The following is a 17,144-nucleotide window of genomic DNA, read 5'->3' as shown; positions in this document are numbered from 1 at the left end:
TTTTAAATTCTTTTTTTCCCAAACACACAGAGGCCTGTACATTTTGGCCATGAGAGGGCCATAGGTTCACAATACAATAACAGTTCTCAGTGCCTGTGAACGATCCTGTCTTTGCTGAAGTGCTGGTGAGGATAAGGTAAACACTGAAGGTGTTGTGGAAAGGAAATGAAAAGGAAATGAGAAAATTTTGGTCTTTGCACTCAGTCGTGCCCTTTACCTTTTTTGTGTCCATTTTTTTCACCTGGGCAGCACTTTGTCGATCACGTGAAATTAAGGTAGAACCAAAGAACGAGAATAGGATCATTCTGAACAACATCCAAAGATAAAAATAGTTGTATGAAGGGATACATTTGTAGTGAATTATTACCATAATCTGGCAGCTCATTGTTTAACTGACTGTTTTGGAGTACTCTCACTAGCTCCTTAATCCCAAAAGTAGTTACATTATATTATATAGTGTAATATGTTACCAAACATATATATTATATGATATTATTGTATTGGATACAATTATAACAACAATAAGCTTCAATTCACTTTAAGTTTTATTTAAAAAGTCCTAGAACACATATTTGTCTTAAGGTACCTTATATTGTAAGGGCAACTGGCCTTTTCCTTAAAAAAAAAAAGAAAGAAAAAGAATATTTTGAGTGTAAACAGTTAAGGACCCAGCACAGATCCTCGGTAGCTCAGTAGATATTGCATGAGACTTTTAATCTCAAAATTGTGGGTTTGAGTTCTATGCTGGATGCAGGTTTGTTGGAAATTATAAATAAACAAAGTATATCTTATTTTAATTTTAAGCCGTGGTTTGTGATTATGTACATGGTGAAATTATGTACATGAAAATACATGGTGCGATTAATTTCTAATGGTCATTTCTGTCTCTTTGCAGGTTTTCACCTCAGTGGCACAGTAAGGGAACCCGCTACACCCTCTGAGCCAGAGCTAGTCTGCAATGTGAGCGTCAGCTTCGACCGCTGCAAAATCACAGCAGTGACATGCAGCTGCGGCAACAAGGACATTTTTTACTGTGCCCACGTTGTGGCACTCTCACTGTACCGAGTACGGAAGCCAGAGCAGGTCAAACTGCGCCTGCCCATCTCAGAGACTCTATTCCAAATGAACAGAGATCAACTGCAGAAGTTTGTTCAGTACCTTATCACAGTGCATCACACAGATGTGCTGCCGACAGCACAGAAGCTGGCAGATGAAATACTGTCACAGAACTCAGAGATCAACCAGGTCCACGGTGAGTGGAGCCACTGCTTTAAGGGTGGTTTGTGATTTTAGACAAAGACCAGGCTGTCCATAAACACAGAAACAGACACAAATAAATCCATGTACCTGGATTAGATTAGATTTTCTTCATCTTCCATCAGTGGATTTCCAGTTGTCATCTCCATATGTACTGTGTATGTAAGTGCACCTGTACTACAGCATACAAGAAGGAGACTTTCTTTGTGTGTATTTGTGATACATAGTGACACATAAGTCCCCATTTCATATATATTTGAGCAAACGTCTGCCTGAATACATTATCTTATGCTAAAAAGCATCTCTTGTATATGTAGCTTTAGTATCTTAAAATTAAACTGAAAATTACCTTCTTGAACAAATTATCTGCCTGAAAATGTACCTGTGTGTTTCTGAATTACTTTAGTATTAATGGTCTTATGTAGATTGTTGTACTGAGCAGAACAAATCTAAAGTAGTGCTGCAGCTAACTATGATTTTAATTTTGCTGCTGAAACTGTTGCCCGTACTGATGAATCATTTTACCCTTAAAATGTCAGAACATCGCGAAATTGTCCATTTTAACTTTCTGAATCCCAGGTTGACAAATTAAATCTTTTAAGTATTTTACAATACAGTATATGAATGTTTAAATTATGATTTAAATAACTGGTTATCAGAATATAAGGATGACTAAGTGTGTACTTATAGTGGAACATATTTAGCATAAACCTTATGGATTATATATTCCCTGGAGTTGGGTGTTAAGCGTTAGAAATGAAGGATGCACTCTTTGCTCATGTAGAATGCTTATTGTTGCAGATTTTGCATTATTTTCACTATTGATCAGCATTTAAGCTTGCACAGCACTAATGCTTTAATGCAAAAAGTAAACTAGTAGATATGCTGATGGTGCCATATTCATTTTGTGCTCTTCCCTGAAAAGACACTTGTTTGGAAATCAGCGCAAGTTGTTTAATCATTGTTTAAAATAATAAGACCATATGCATTAATGGACATACGAATATATAAGTACTTGTGCTTTTGATGCTTTCACATTACATACTGTTTTGCACTGCATCAAATCAGTTTTTTATGAGGACATCTAGTTGTTGTTAAGAGTTACTGACTTATTCATTTTCATTCACTGCAGGAGCTCCTGATCCGACAGCGGGGGCAAGTGTAGATGACGAGAACTGTTGGCATCTGGATGAGGAGCAAGTCCAGGAACAGGTCAAGCTCTTTCTCTCCCAGGGCGGGTACCATGGCTCAGGAAAGCAGCTCAACTTACTGTTCAGCAAGGTACTGACCCACTAATCACATCATGTCTTATATGTACGGTGATTTTGTTGATTTTATGTATATTTATTCTGATACTCTACAAGCTATTTGCACTGATAGTCAAAACACCTTCCAAATTTAATACCTTAAGGGGTACCAGAATGATCCATGCTTGGTCTTTTATCATTTACATTAAAAGTGTTTTATTTCTTTGGTGAAATTAAAATAATCCAGAACTGTCACCTTGATTTTGATCCTATTATCTGATTAAATAAAAGTGATATATACCGTTTACTCACAGTGACGTTGTCTCTGCAGGTGAGAGAGATGCTGAAGATGAGGGACTCCAATGGAGCTCGCATGTTAACACTGATCACAGAGCAGTTCATGGGTGACCCTAGATTGGCGCTGTGGAGGCAACAGGGGACGGCCATGACTGACAAGTACAGGCAGCTGTGGGACGAACTAGGTACAGTGATAACAGGCACACAAACAGAATTTCAACCAATTTGTGGCAGCTTTAGTATGTGAGCGGCTACAGTGCAGTTCAACCAGCTGTCTTTTTCTTATGATTCTCTTAACCCTTAGATGTCCTATTGTTTATTACCATTTATTACAGAAATACATTTTGAAATTCTGAGATTCAAAATCTTGCAAGATAAAGAATGTGAAATCCTTTGCATTCATCCACCGCTAGTTTTTATACGTTTATGTGAGCAATAAGCTTATTTACCTGATTTTTTTTTTCCTGTTCTCTAGCAGGGGGAAACTCCACTGTTTGCAAAAAGAACTCTTGCTATGTAGAAGTCTATAGAAAAATAACTCTTTGTCTCCCCTACTCTATGACCTCAGTAAACACTTTCCTGATAAGTTTATTATCTCAATCGGTAGTTTTACGTTTTATTGAATACAGTGTCATATGAATTTTGTAAATTATGCTCCCGGATAAAACAAGTGACATCCTGTTTAAAAAACCAAACAAACAAAAATACAAAAAACAAATCGAATCAAGACTGATGTGATGGTCCATTTGAGGCCTCATAACAGGAGTTTGCTAATAGGTGACATCAGGATTCGCCCATCTTTTATATACAGTCTATGGCTGATTCTAATCGCTTGTCCCAGATGGTGACTGTTCCTTTTGCAGAAACAGACCAAAAACGAAACAAAACCAGCCAGACTCCAAGTGTAAAGCTGACCTATTTGCTTGTGATCAAAGATAACTCAGATTTCCCTTAAAAACAAACTCAAAATCCTGTTTTCATGAACATTTAAGTCCTTTTTATAAAAATTCTAATATTAAATCTTAAATCGTAAATATTAATGTTTTACTTATTTCCCCATCTTCTGTTTCCTTTCCTTCCCCTGTGTGTTGCTGTTGAAGATTCTTTCTCTGCATTTCGTCACTCACGTGTGACGTCGCCCTGCTGTTTTCCCTCCTCCGTGTTGTCCTTGGTGCACCCCTAACAAAGAGACAGAGGATAAAGCCTGTCTCCTCCTTCCCCTTCCCCCTCATTGTGAGCCTCCCTCCCTCCCTCCCTCCTGTATTCACTTCATCCCTCCCCTCACCACTTGTCTTCTCTTTTTTTTGGACATCTTCTTTTTTTTTTTTTTTTTCAATTTCGTTTTGCCCTAACATAGTCATTATTCCCTTCATCCTTCTTCAGCCTCTTTGAGTGTGTGTGTGTGTGTGTGTGTGTGTGTGTGTGTGTGTGTGTGTGTTATTTTTTTTTCACTACTGTCTTCATGGTTTTAGCCAACAGTGCAATTAATCTCCCAATTGTTTATGGAGCTGCAACAATTAATTGAGTAATACAGCATCAGGAATTGAATTGGCATAATCACTTACTGATTTTAGTCTTTTTCCTTTTGTGGTCATTTTGTCACACAAAACAGAACATCATATATTAGCAGCACATGCTTGGACTGTTCAGAACAAATTGGCACTTTCTCGAATTTGGTTACAACAACAATATGAATATTTCCTGCTGTCTTATCAATTCAGGTTTCAGCTTTGATTGCTTAGTCGATAACATAAAAATATATCCATCTGTTTGGTTGGATATGTAAAATGCTGGTCCAAAACTGTCTTTCAACTGTGTTTTGTTTGTTTGTTTGTTTGTTTGTTTGTTTGTTTGTTTAAAAAAGCTTTTTTTGGTTCCAGCTTTTGAGCTTTTATTGATCTAATATGACAGCAAACTGATTCTTGACTTGACATTACAAGCCTATAGACTGTATATCGAAGATGGACAGAGCCTAATCATCTGCAGGATTCACCTTTATTCTTTTGGCTGTTGGTGTTAGTTTTTCCAGAGCTAGAAATAACCATATTTAGAGAAGCCTATGATGTACTTAGTTATTAACTAATGCTGACAAGCATGTGCTAGCAAGCTGAACTGATAAACTAAAACATATGCAAACGCATCCACACAGGCATGGATAGCTGCTGATTAGCGCTTAGCGGTCGAAGCATAGACTTCTTTGATGGTCTCAATCACACAGCAAGCTATATTACTTGACAGATAATTTCATTAAAATGCTATAATCTGCTATAATCTGCTATAATCTGCTATAATTTACATGAAAAGGTGACTTCAGCTCGTGCAGGTGAGGCTAATAGCTACACTTGCCAGTGTCGGCTTATCCATCAGTCAAAGTAGTCACCTCAAATTTTAAGCTTTATCAGTATCAAAAAGGGTGAGTTATTAAAACAAAAACAGCTCTCTGATGTTTTGTAACGGGAAATTAGCTGTACTGAAATTTGAAACTGAAATTGGCTGTCAGAGTTTAACAGGGGAGGTAAATGGTCTGCTTTTGCAGAAAGCCTCAAGTGGCCATTAGCGGAACTGCAGATCCTTTCTTGTATTTCTTTTTTTTTGGCACTTCCATGTTTGCTTCATTTTTCAGCCCTTAAGGTTGCCGGTTCAACTGAGCACAAAACAATCTCATGATTTATAAACCAGCATAATCAACAGTTTAATCAATAATGAAAGTATTGGCTAGCAGCAGCCCTCAATTATTTAACAAGTTAACTTGAAGCTACAAAACTTTATGGGTTATTAAATTCCTTTTTTTTTTTTTTCATTCTGTTCTCTTGCTGCAAGTCTCAGAAGAGGAGAGCAAAGTTTGTAAGTGTAATATATCTGGATATGTGTGTGCAGGGGCCCTGTGGATGTGCATCGTGCTGAACCCCCACTGCAAACCTGAGCAGAAGGCTTTCTGGCTACGTCAGCTTCGCAGGTGGAACAGCGTGGATGTCTGCCCCTTGGAGGACGGTAACCATAGTAGCGAACTGACCAATCTGACCAACGTTCTGCCCCAGGGCCCTGCTGGTAACCCAGGTGAGATGACACCAGGCAGAAATATGTCTTCCTATTGTTTTATTCCCAGACGCTCTCCTGCATCACATCATTTCTTTGTCCAATCTCCAGCAGCACTGCCCCCCCCCCCCCCCCCCCCCCCAAAAAAAAAAAAAAAAAAAAAATCAAGTCTCCTTTCAATCTCGGCGGCCGTGAGGCTTTTTACCTTTTTACTAATAGAATGATCCTAATAACACATTTGAGGTCCTGAAGCTTTTTCTGGCTCTATTCTCTCCTCAGCTTTAGCTAAATCGGAGAAAATCCAGCGAAATTAATGTTTCTTTCAGGCAATAATAAAAATGTTTCAAATGAGCTGAAGGGACCTTTTATTACTGCTGAGATTTTTGCCTGTAACACGCTGCACTTGTTATGTTACTGACCTTTTTTCAGTTCAACTTATTCAACTTATTCATTATACATCTTGTCACTCTCTTATTCTCTGTCTTTTTCATATACACTCCCGATCAATAAATTGAATGCTCAAAAAAAAGTTTTCTCTCACTACCATGTCTTTTTGTTGCATGATGAAGCTCTACTTGGAACCTTGTTAAGATCCAACCATGCAAAATATGATTTTTTTTTTGCCATTTTTCAAGCAATCTTAAACTTTTGTATTCAGCTTTTGTAGCACTTTGGGAAATCTAAGACTGGAAATATAACTGTGTCACAAAAATGAAACCATCCATCAGGACTTTTGTACTAGGCTGTAAACATGCCTTTTAACTCCTGGTCATTTTAACCCCTGATCATTCCTAAATTTATCAAATCAAAAAAAAAGTTTGCGCTTGACCTCAGAGTCAGCCTCAGGTGGCCATAGGAGGAACCCGAAGGGAACCAGTATCATGTAGGCTTCAAATATATTTCTCAGATGGAAATTTAATTAATAAATTGCTTTGCCTTTATCATCAAACTATGTTGATTAAATGATCTAATTAGGCACACAAAATAAACCACCACACTCCACTACCTCGCAGCTTGACGTTTAAAAACATCTGACGTCTCTCACAGACTCGCTGTCTCGGCCTCACCGGACGGTCTTCACACGAGCCATCGAGGCCTGCGACCTGCACTGGCAGGACCCCCACCTGCAAAACATCATCACGGAGGACCACTACACCAACTACTGCTACCATGAGAACCTCGACTCGTCCCTCTTCGACACCCGAGGGTGGCCTTTGTGGCATGGTGAGAGAGAAGAGTTGTGGTTAGAGATAACAAGAAATAAATGTAGAAAAAAAAGCAGAAGGAATACAAATGAAATAACTTCTCCTTCCCACAGAGCACGTCCCTACAGCGTGTGCCCGAGTGGATGCCCTGAGATCACACGGATACCCCAAAGAAGCGCTCAGGCTGGCCATCGCCATCGTCAACACACTGCGGCGGCAGCAGCAGAAACAGCTGGAGCTCTTTCGCTCCCACAAAAAAGGTCAGTGTACCCTCTTTTAATGTGCTCTTTAGTTTTGCTTTCCTACTTTTAATCAGTGCCCTCCAAAGTCTGTTTTCATTTTACTGCTGTATTATCTGTATACACAACGTCTGTTCACCCGCGAAGAAGAACACATCCTCGCTTGCTCTTATTTAGGTTTCCCTCTTACAGGAACTTGGCCAATCAAGCACGTATGCAACAAATGCAAAAACATTATTTTGCATTGAACTAAAGTGCAAATGTTCACGCATCTTTACAAACAGCCATCTGTTCGATTGCTCTTGTTTTTTTTGTTTGTTTGTTAAGGTTATTGGTGTTATCTGCTTGTATATTCAAATTTGGGCTTGAACATTCATGGGAAACATTTATTTGGGGCTCAATTACTCTGTTGGTGGAGCCCTGTGGCTCACTTAAAGTTCTCTATGAAAAACCGGTCTAACATAAATAGGGGCTTTTTATTAACTGTAAATCATGCAAAATTATGCCAACAGAGCTGTAGAATAAAAATACAGACCTAGAAATTTGCATGTGTGGATTAAGTGGAACTGCATCTTGGAGACCTTTTCCACAGGTTATTTGTTTTTTGTGCTTTATGGAGTAGATTAAAGTGTCTCTGCGTATCTGTATCTATATATTCCTATCTATGTATTCCTTCAATGACACTGACATCATAGCTCTGTGGGGGTCACAACATCTGTTGCTGGAGACCCTTTTTAGATATGCATACAAGCTGTATTTAGTTTTCTGTGACACTTTCTATCAGTTTAACACCAGAATGTCAACAGTTCATCAACAGTCATTTACGACCATGAAAGATTATTTCATATGCAGGAATTTATATCCGACTCTGTTCTGGTGACAGGAAATATTTAAAAAAGACAATATAGAAACAACAGGAAATATTAAAAAAAGACAATATAGAAACAACAGGAAAAGAGGATGTGTGGTGGATTTGGGTTGCAAAGGGGCTTGCAGAAATGTGTGCAGGCTTAAGTCAGTTAAATAGTACACCCTATATGAGATACATGGATGTTTTAGGCTTATTCAGCATCATGACATGGTCTTCCTAGCCTGCCTAAACTAATGTTATAAACTAATACTTAGTGTCTTTGTGTTACTGCAGAGCTGCTAAACAGAGGAATTACAGCAGTCACCAACCTGGAAGGATGGGTGGGCCACCCTCTGGACCCCATCGGCACTCTTTTCAGCACCCTCATGGAGATGGGGAGGGGCAGCGAGGAGGGAATTCTGCTTGATTTCTCAGGTGCGTGCAGATCGCTCACATCCTCTGGTGCCAAAAGTCTTTCTGAAGACGGGTGCCTTTGTTTGCTCTAATTCTTTTGTGAGATATTTTCATGTCCTTTTTTGGGTTGATAATATTTATGGAAGATGTGTGTTTGCTGAAATTACCTAGAGAACCCTACAAGGCACACATTTTTAAGAGGTAATAGGGCAAAAGTATGGTGAGTCACTGATGAGCTTTAACATTTTATTGGATTTTGTAGTGTTACCATAGGATGCAAAGTCAAAGAAATGTAGTGGTAGTAGAAAGTACAATATTGTTCTCTGAATGCAATGATATAGAAATATACTGTAGCTGAAAATGAAAATACTCAAGTGATTATGTATGTATGGTTGCTTTCCTTTGCTGCAGATGTTACACACACACACACACACACACACACACACACACACACACACACACACACACACACACACACACACACACACACACACACACTCTCATACTCATTTTCCAGAGTGTGCCTCCAACATTTACACTGCAGTGATTGTATCTTCTCTGTCAGAGCTGCAGGCCCTCAGGTCACAATCAGCACAGTTGACACAGACATGCTGATTGGCCTTCAGTCATCCTCCAATAACAGCTCATGAATAAGAAATGCAGCAGGAAAAACACTCCAATTAAAATGCATTAATTATGCAGGGAGCTCAGCGAGACGAATTTCAGCGTACTGTAGCCAGAACAGACGTCACATTAGCACTCGGTTTTGCTTGTAAAGAACAGTTTCTTCAGGAACTGCTCAGGGCCCTTCATTTTTATGTTCTAGATTTAATTTTAAAAACATAACCCTGATTTTAATCACCATCAATCTACAATGAATTCTTAATGAAAACTGAAATCCCCTTATTAAAAGAAGTTTTCAGAGACTTAATTCAGTACTTTGTAGAGGTACCCTTAGCTGCAGTTATGTAATTGTGTCATGTTGGAAAAGCCTCCACAGGCTTTTCCTGTCGAGGGTGGAGGTCTCCAAGATGCAGCACCTAGATTTGGGCAGTTCATCCCATTTTGTTTTCTACCTCTTGTCAGGCTTGGCAGGATGGCATGGCAAGCATCTGAACTGCTGTATTCAGAGTTTTCCACAGGTAGTCTGTGGGGTGTTGGCTGAGACACTCAACTTCAGCCCTAAAGATTTGTCCTGAGACCATTCCATTATTATCTTTGCCAGTTTAAATTCTTGTTACGCTAAAAGCTGAACTGTAGTCCCAGTCTTTGGTCTCTGGGGGGGGGGGGGGGTTTCTTTAAGAAATTCTGTTTGGCTGCATTTATTCTCTTAGTCCTAACTGATCTCCCTTACCCTTTCCCCTTCTTAGAAGCACCACCACAGCAGGGAGCTACTGCCACCATCCTTCACTTAGCTGTCTTTTTTCCTCGTGTTCTCTCAGCCCTTTATATACAATTTCTTAAGCTCTTAGCAGTCATAAATATTTTGCTCAGACTGACTCATCCAGCTGTTTTACTGTAAAGGTCTAACTAGTGCAGTGCTGTTGAGTTGGTTTGCATGTTTTTTTTCTCTGCAGAGGGCTTCTCTTTTTAGATGTATGACGAACTCTATGAAAAGATTAGATGGTATCAAAGCACCAACTATAAAGAGAAATTGTTTGATACCAAAGTGTTGTGTATCATACATACACTGCTCATACACACTTCAGCTGTGGTGGTTTGCATTGAGACTCTTGGACCTTTACTTCGTAAGGTTTATTGAGTGTAGATTGATGGGTAAAAATATGAGTTGTCAATATGAGTTCAAGAAGTGAAGGAACTTTTTGTAGTGAATATAAGGCTTTTTTTTTTTGGTGGGAAGGTTTTCCTTTTTTTTTTTTTTTTTTTTTTTTTTTTTTTTTTTTTTTGGCCTGTCCCGTTTGGCTCTTTTGCCATCAGAATTGTTGTCTAAAGGCAAAGAAAGATGCCCAACGGATTTACTTTACCAAACTGACCATCCCAGCCTTGCCGTAATGGTCCATTTGATTCACCTTTTATTGTTTATTTTATTTTCACTTACTGAATACGGGACAGACTTGACTGGGGGAAAGAAGGGGAGAAAGAAAGAGGGAAAGAGAAACAGCTGAGAAGGTGGGAAGGTTTTCAATTAAGCCTGTGCTATTTATAACTGTGCGTGTGTGTGTGCGCGCGCTCATTAGGGACTGTTAATTCTCCTGGGATGAACTGTAAGGTCTGCCAAGACATCATTAAACCATTAAAACACATGATTACCATCAGGAGGGTACACAGTGAGGAAAATGGAACACGAGAATGAACAAACAGATCAGTAGATTTATCAATACTCAGCTCAATCTGCACCCCAAAGGGGACATTGTCCTTGCTAAGTCATCTCTCACCCTGTCCTCCTCCCAACTCTCTCTCTTACCCTCAGGCTCGCTGGGTTCAGGCAGATGGACGGAGCATCCGGTTTTCCCAGCGCAGCGTTTCTTGGAAGAAGGAGAGTCTTTCCTGTCGTTGGCCGTGGAGACAGCTCTCATTGGACTGGGGCAGCAGAGAGTGATGCCAGACGGCCTTTACGCTCAGGAGAAAGTGTGTCGCAATGAAGAGCAACTATTGGGCAAGCTTCAAGAAATTGATTTAAATGACATGCTGGTGAAGATCTTCCGGAAGCAAGCTGTCTTACTGCTAGAGGGTGAGTAGGACCCAACTTTAACAACATTAAGCTGCTTTTTCGAACAGTGAGCTTAAAGAACAGACTCTGTGTGTACAAGGTTGTTAACTCTGTGTACTTTGCAGGTTCTGTGCTGTACATGTACGTTTACGCTTCGTTTGGAGTCCCGTATTTACAATTGTGGACTTGTTTGCATTGTCAGTCTGTTGTCGCTGTGTATTTGTCTGTGTGTATGTTATGGCTTTAGTTTTCCTGCCAATATGTCTTTTGCACACCATGGTTGTGTTTATTGGGTAAAATTATTCGCTGTCCTGATAGTATGAAAAAAATGTCAACACAAAATAATCTTGTGATATTCTACTCTATTCTATTGTCAGCAAAAGCGTACTAAAAGCTGACATTTCCTGTGCTAGAAAGCTCTGCTGTTCTCCAAAAGCATATTAAAAGCACATCCATGAGTCAACACTGTTGTATTGTGCGGCATGATCTTTCTTTGCTATGGACACACATTGTAGTCTGTTTTAGTTTACTTCTCACGTACAGCAGAACAAACTTAACTCACTGTTGTTTTTAGTCTTTTCATGCGAATTGTTTTCAGATTCCAGGTTAAGATGTTAAAAAGATCAATTTTTTTAATGGAAAACTGAACTTTCACTAAAAACCATAATCTGCCAGAAGTACCAAATGTATATTCGTTTACAGTTAAAAATAGTTTATTTATTTTAGTGTAGAAAAACCTGTTCCAGGTGATCTGAGAATTTAAAAATGAAACTACATAATTGTGATTTTCTTTTTCTTTTTTAAAAAGAGACTTGAATACGAAGTAAAAACCAGTGAGCTTGGAGTGTATATTCCACAAAGAACAGGGCAGTTATCCACTAACAGCTGCAAGGCTTAAAAAAGTGAAGGAAATAATCATTTTAATATATATTATCAAAGTCTGTAAATCTTTATTTCTTTTAACACATTTTAGCTCTTTTATTTATAAAGTATAAAGAAATAAAGCATGAGAAAATTGAGAATGAGCCCAGCATTTCAATTAAATCCAATAACTTCTTTAATTTAACTGAATTATTGTCTTAGAGAAAACCAATATTGAATTTAATAGAAGCGATTATACTAAATAAGCCCTTTTTGTGCCACCACACCAGCACTTGAAAGCTTTTCCTAGAAGCTGTTTCATTTTCTTTAGAACTACATGCATATTGACATGTTTCAGGATGTCCTCTTGCACAGTTTAAAAGCAAAACGTTTCTGCTTTCTGTTTCACCAACACAGTGATCAACCCTCTGATACAGAGCTGACTCACACACTTCGACTTTGCTTTGTGGGTTTAATCAGCACTATCAAACTTGTTAACCTCAGGCTGGGAAACAATCTGGTACATAGGGTTACCACCCAGTCATATATGAAGCTCTTCTCTGCACTCATCTGTATTCACGTCGACTCTGTACAGACTGAACTGATCCATGTCTTTCTTGTTTCTTCCAGCTGGTCCTTACAGTGGTCTGGGGGAAATACTCTACAGAGAGAGTGTCCCCATGCACACTTTTGCCAAGTTTCTGTTCACCTCCCTGCTACCTCACGATGCTGAACTGGCATATAGAATTGCACTGAGGGCTATGAGGTGAGTTACATGCTGTCTATATTTAAACTACATTTAAATATAGACATGAGAAAACATAAAAACAAAACCAACAACATTCTGAAAACAGGATGTTTCACTTTCCAGTTGCTTGTTTTTGAATGGATAGACAAGGTGACAGTTCAAGGTAATTTCCTTTATCGCCTGTCTTTTATTTTTCCCCACCTCCAAACTATATTGTCTTAGGACCTAATTCTAAATATCCTGTATGGAAAAATACTCATGTGTGATTTCAATGGCAGTACAACAACCATTGAAAACATGATTTTTTTTAAAAAGGACAGAATACTAGTATCCACCACTGATATAGTACCTTTTGTACTTGTATAACATCAGTGATAAAGGTACTTATTGTAAGTTCCTGAAGCTGTTAACAGAATGTGAACAAACCACCAAAGTGACCTAAAAGAAATTTAAATTAAAAAAAAAAAAATCTGTGTATTGTATTGAAGCTGTATCAACTGAAGCTGAACTAGGGCGTGTTGTGTTATAAGGGCTGTCTTGTGTACAAAATGGTATTTTTGTACCACAGGCTGATGCAGTAAGTCAACGTCACCTTTATTTAACTGAGGAAGTCATAGAAATTACAATACATGATTCATATTTCTATATTAAGCCTACGTTAGTAGCCACCATGTATACTTGTGCAGCATGTGCCTGCACATAAGAAAGTGTACATCCGGTTGAAGTGTAACTTTAGAAAGGTTTGTGGTTATTACCTACAGAATTACTGCAGAAACTTGAATCATACATTATTTAAAATGACAGGCCAACAAAAGGCAAAATCTCTTGAGGAAATGAAGCTAGCAAAAACTAAACAAAAAATATTTTATCTAGAACTCATAGTAAAAAATAGACGTCTAGATTAGGCAAGACGAAATGGCTGAGAAACTAAAAAAAACCATGCAAATAGTGGCGCTAAGCTAACATTTTCAGGCGATCATTTTCATTCAGACTTCCTTCATGTTGGAAGGAAGGAAGTTGGGGGGTTAATGATGACAGTCCATCATCCAAATCATCCTCTAGACGTTCACTACAGAGGATCAGTTTTAGTCTGCATGCCTGAAAGAGAGAAGGAAAATGTGCATTTACATAAAGACCGATTAAGGCTGGAATTTTAACACCACCTCCTAATATAACCTGCCTCTCTGCCCGCTTTAAGTCTCCACTGGTTCATGATTTAGAGATGGAAAAAGAAGAGAGGCAGACTGAGGAGTTATCTGGGACACTGTTTAATGATAAAACCTCCTTTTGCTGGAATATTCACTGAATAATTCAAGAATGCTGAGGAGGAGTTTTAGAAAAATGTGTGAATAATAAATACACACTGTTGGTTTGCTTCTAGACCACCACGGGAACCTTTATTTCGTCTTGTTTAAATTAAACTTCTCTGATTTTTATATTATGTAAATCGATCAGACTTTTTTTTCCCCCCCCAGACCTAAAAACAAAAGATGATTATAAAAGTACATCAGCTATTTCCGGTAGAACATCTCTGTGGTTTGGCTGAAAAGGAAAAGTTATTTTTAAATCCATCCTTTCCTCAGTGCTCATAGCCTGAGGCAAAGATCCACCTGAGCTCAGGTGTGCGGACACCCACTGAAAAACTATTGATTGATCCTGTAAGGGAAACATTACACTCTGATAACTTGTTTACCTCCATGAAGTGTTCTTCTGAGAGGTCACATCTCTTCCTGTCTAATAAAGAACGAATATAATTTTTTTCCATCTGCTCTCAGGTTGCCGGTCCTGGAGTCCACAAACCCCTCTAGTGACTTGTCTCGGCCTCACCACATAGTGTCGGTGGTGCCCAACCGATACCCTCGCTGGTTCACTCTAAGCCACATAGAGACTCAACAGTGTGAACTGGCCTCCACGATGCTCACTGCTGCTAAAGGTACACAAACGTACATTGACTCAAGATTGGAAAAGTGCATTTTGAGGTGTTTTGTGATCAAACAGAATTATATATATACAGAAAACAGATCACATGGCAAGATAGAAATACCTGATATTCATGATAACCATCAGATTTAAAAATGAAACATCAATACTGTCAGTAATGCACATATGAAAAATATTATCTTTTATTTCACAGTGCTGCAATATAGGGGAAATTACTACTACTATTTATTGTAGAGTTCAGGTAGATGGCTCCATCAAACACACCCCTACACCACCCCAGCATCCACCTGTAGGCTTTGGGGTGATGTTTATTCATCATGCAACACACAAATACAGGTTAAACAGCAAAAGGAAAGACTTTATTGACTGTCAAAAAAATCCCAAAGTGACCCAAAACCAATAAGTAAAACAAAAGGGGCCACTTGACGCATATGGAATGAGGGAGAAGAAATGTCTGATTTTGAGAAAGTGTGCGCGCAAAGGGAGGGTATGGTAATCAGATAGGTGAAAACACTGAAACATAGAAAAGCACTGAGGGCAGGGCCAATAATCAGAACAGGGGAAAAAGAACACAAGCAAAAGTAAAACAGCAACAAAAGACCAACCAGCCTTCAAAGTAAAACAGGAAGTAACCAAAACCAAACCAAACATCTAAACACAAAGGCAGGAAACAATAAAGACTAAAGAAGATGATTGTGTAGAAGACAGAAGGAATGGGAAGAAAAAGATGAAACGTTTAAAATCTAAAAACTGATACCATGGAAACGATGGCAACCTTTTTTTCCCCACAATAAACTGTGAAGTGAAAATCTGATACCGTGACAGCCCTAATATCGCTCTGATGGTAATATCCTTTATGCTGCTTATCACCAATTTAAGTACTTCCCCACAGTATGTGGGAATTATTTTCAATGATAAAATGAATTAAATTAGAACAGCCTCAACCAGGATAAACAGGAAATTGGATTGAAGGCACAGTGAGCTGAGGAGATGCTGCATCTTCTCAGGCTGATGGTGTCAACTTAGACTTCTCAAAAAAAACTGAACAGCCTCCTGACAGAGCAATCTCGCCTTTAGTTTAGAGGTATTTAATGTTTTCTGACGTGTGCGACCACATACAAGACTAAAGTAAAATTTGCTACCTATGGCAAGCGAGAGAAACTATTTTGGAAAAAAACCTGCAGGTACCCAGGACATGTAAGAGCTAGAGTACCCTCAAAATAATGTAGTTCCTGATTACATCTGAAGGGAAAGTGTTTTTAGCCTTTTCAACACACCACATGGAAAGAAGGTGCAAAAAGTCTGTCACCTTAAATAGTTGTTAGAAGGATAATTGTGTCAAACTGAGCTGCGTGCAAACAGTACACAATTCAGGTTACACTTTCTGCTGTGTTCACCCATTTACATTAATTAAGATTTTACTTTAAATATCTTTTGGAAATGTGTGATCAAAGCACATGAAAAACAGAAACATAGTGTTGAACAGGCAATAAATGTTCAAATACTGCAAGTCTTGCTTGAAGGCATTTATTCAGTAAAGAACTTTGCACACCGGAGCAGCTGCTGTGTGAAGTGGGAATGTTGAAATGTTTGTTCAGGAACGTTACCAGAAATATATAAAGTTATAATGATGTGGCACTGGATGAGCTTGGCAGAAGAAGGTAATTGAAAACTACCCAGGTATTATTAGAGGGCCTGCCTGGTGACATTCTGTATTTTCTCCATTTGCTTTGTTTGATGTGTTACCAGGTGATGCTCGCAAGCTAGAAACTGTGTTAGAGTCGATCCAGAAGAACATCCACTCCTCCTCCCACATCTTTAAACTGGCCCAGGATGCCTTCAAAATTGCCACTCTCATGGACAGCCTGCCTGACCTCACGCTGCTCAAGGTTTCCCTGGAGCTGGGCCTTCAGGTAAAGAAACACACACACACACACACACACACACACACACACACACACACACACACACACACACACACACACATAATGCTTTCCCTAGCCCCTAACCCTAACCATTAAAAATGAATGCCTAACCCTAACCCTTACCCTAAACCTAACCATAACCTAATTGTAACCCTGACACTAAAACCACATTTTGAGCCTCAAAAATGCCTTCAAATTTGTGAGGACCGGGTTGTGTGTCCTCACAAGTGACTGTTGGTTCTCACAAGTATAGTAAAATGCAGATTTCGGTCCTCACAAAGATAGCTAGACAGGAACACATACACACACACACACTGTACAGACTTTAATTTTGTGTTTCGTAAAGGTGATGAGGATGACCCTGTCTACACTGAACTGGCGTCGGAGAGAGATGGTGCGCTGGCTTGTCACCTGTGCTACTGAAGTCGGTGAGTTTTTCATACCAGAGGAAAT

The 17,144-nt window shown here is 39.0% G+C and overlaps 1 protein-coding gene across 1 annotated transcript in view; it reads left to right on the top strand.

Annotated features, from left to right (window-relative positions):
• Positions 1-17,144, top strand: part of LOC308392661 (zinc finger SWIM domain-containing protein 6-like) — a 52,111-nt gene that overhangs the window by 28,787 nt on the left and 6,180 nt on the right. The window contains exons 2-13 of the mRNA XM_080875815.1: positions 896-1,252; positions 2,390-2,538; positions 2,836-2,986; positions 5,679-5,858; positions 6,885-7,061; positions 7,156-7,302; positions 8,426-8,566; positions 10,977-11,237; positions 12,708-12,843; positions 14,601-14,758; positions 16,516-16,679; positions 17,038-17,119. Of these exons, the coding sequence (XP_080731941.1) occupies positions 896-1,252; positions 2,390-2,538; positions 2,836-2,986; positions 5,679-5,858; positions 6,885-7,061; positions 7,156-7,302; positions 8,426-8,566; positions 10,977-11,237; positions 12,708-12,843; positions 14,601-14,758; positions 16,516-16,679; positions 17,038-17,119 (2,103 nt within the window). The remainder of the gene's footprint in view (positions 1-895; positions 1,253-2,389; positions 2,539-2,835; positions 2,987-5,678; positions 5,859-6,884; positions 7,062-7,155; positions 7,303-8,425; positions 8,567-10,976; positions 11,238-12,707; positions 12,844-14,600; positions 14,759-16,515; positions 16,680-17,037; positions 17,120-17,144) is intronic.

The sequence above is a fragment of the Rhamphochromis sp. 'chilingali' genome, assembly GCF_963969265.1.
Source record: "Rhamphochromis sp. 'chilingali' genome assembly, chromosome: 2".
NCBI lineage: Eukaryota > Metazoa > Chordata > Actinopteri > Cichliformes > Cichlidae > Rhamphochromis > Rhamphochromis sp. 'chilingali'.
Note: the sequence above shows the minus strand (reverse complement) of the source record. Positions and strands in the feature narration are given on the sequence as shown.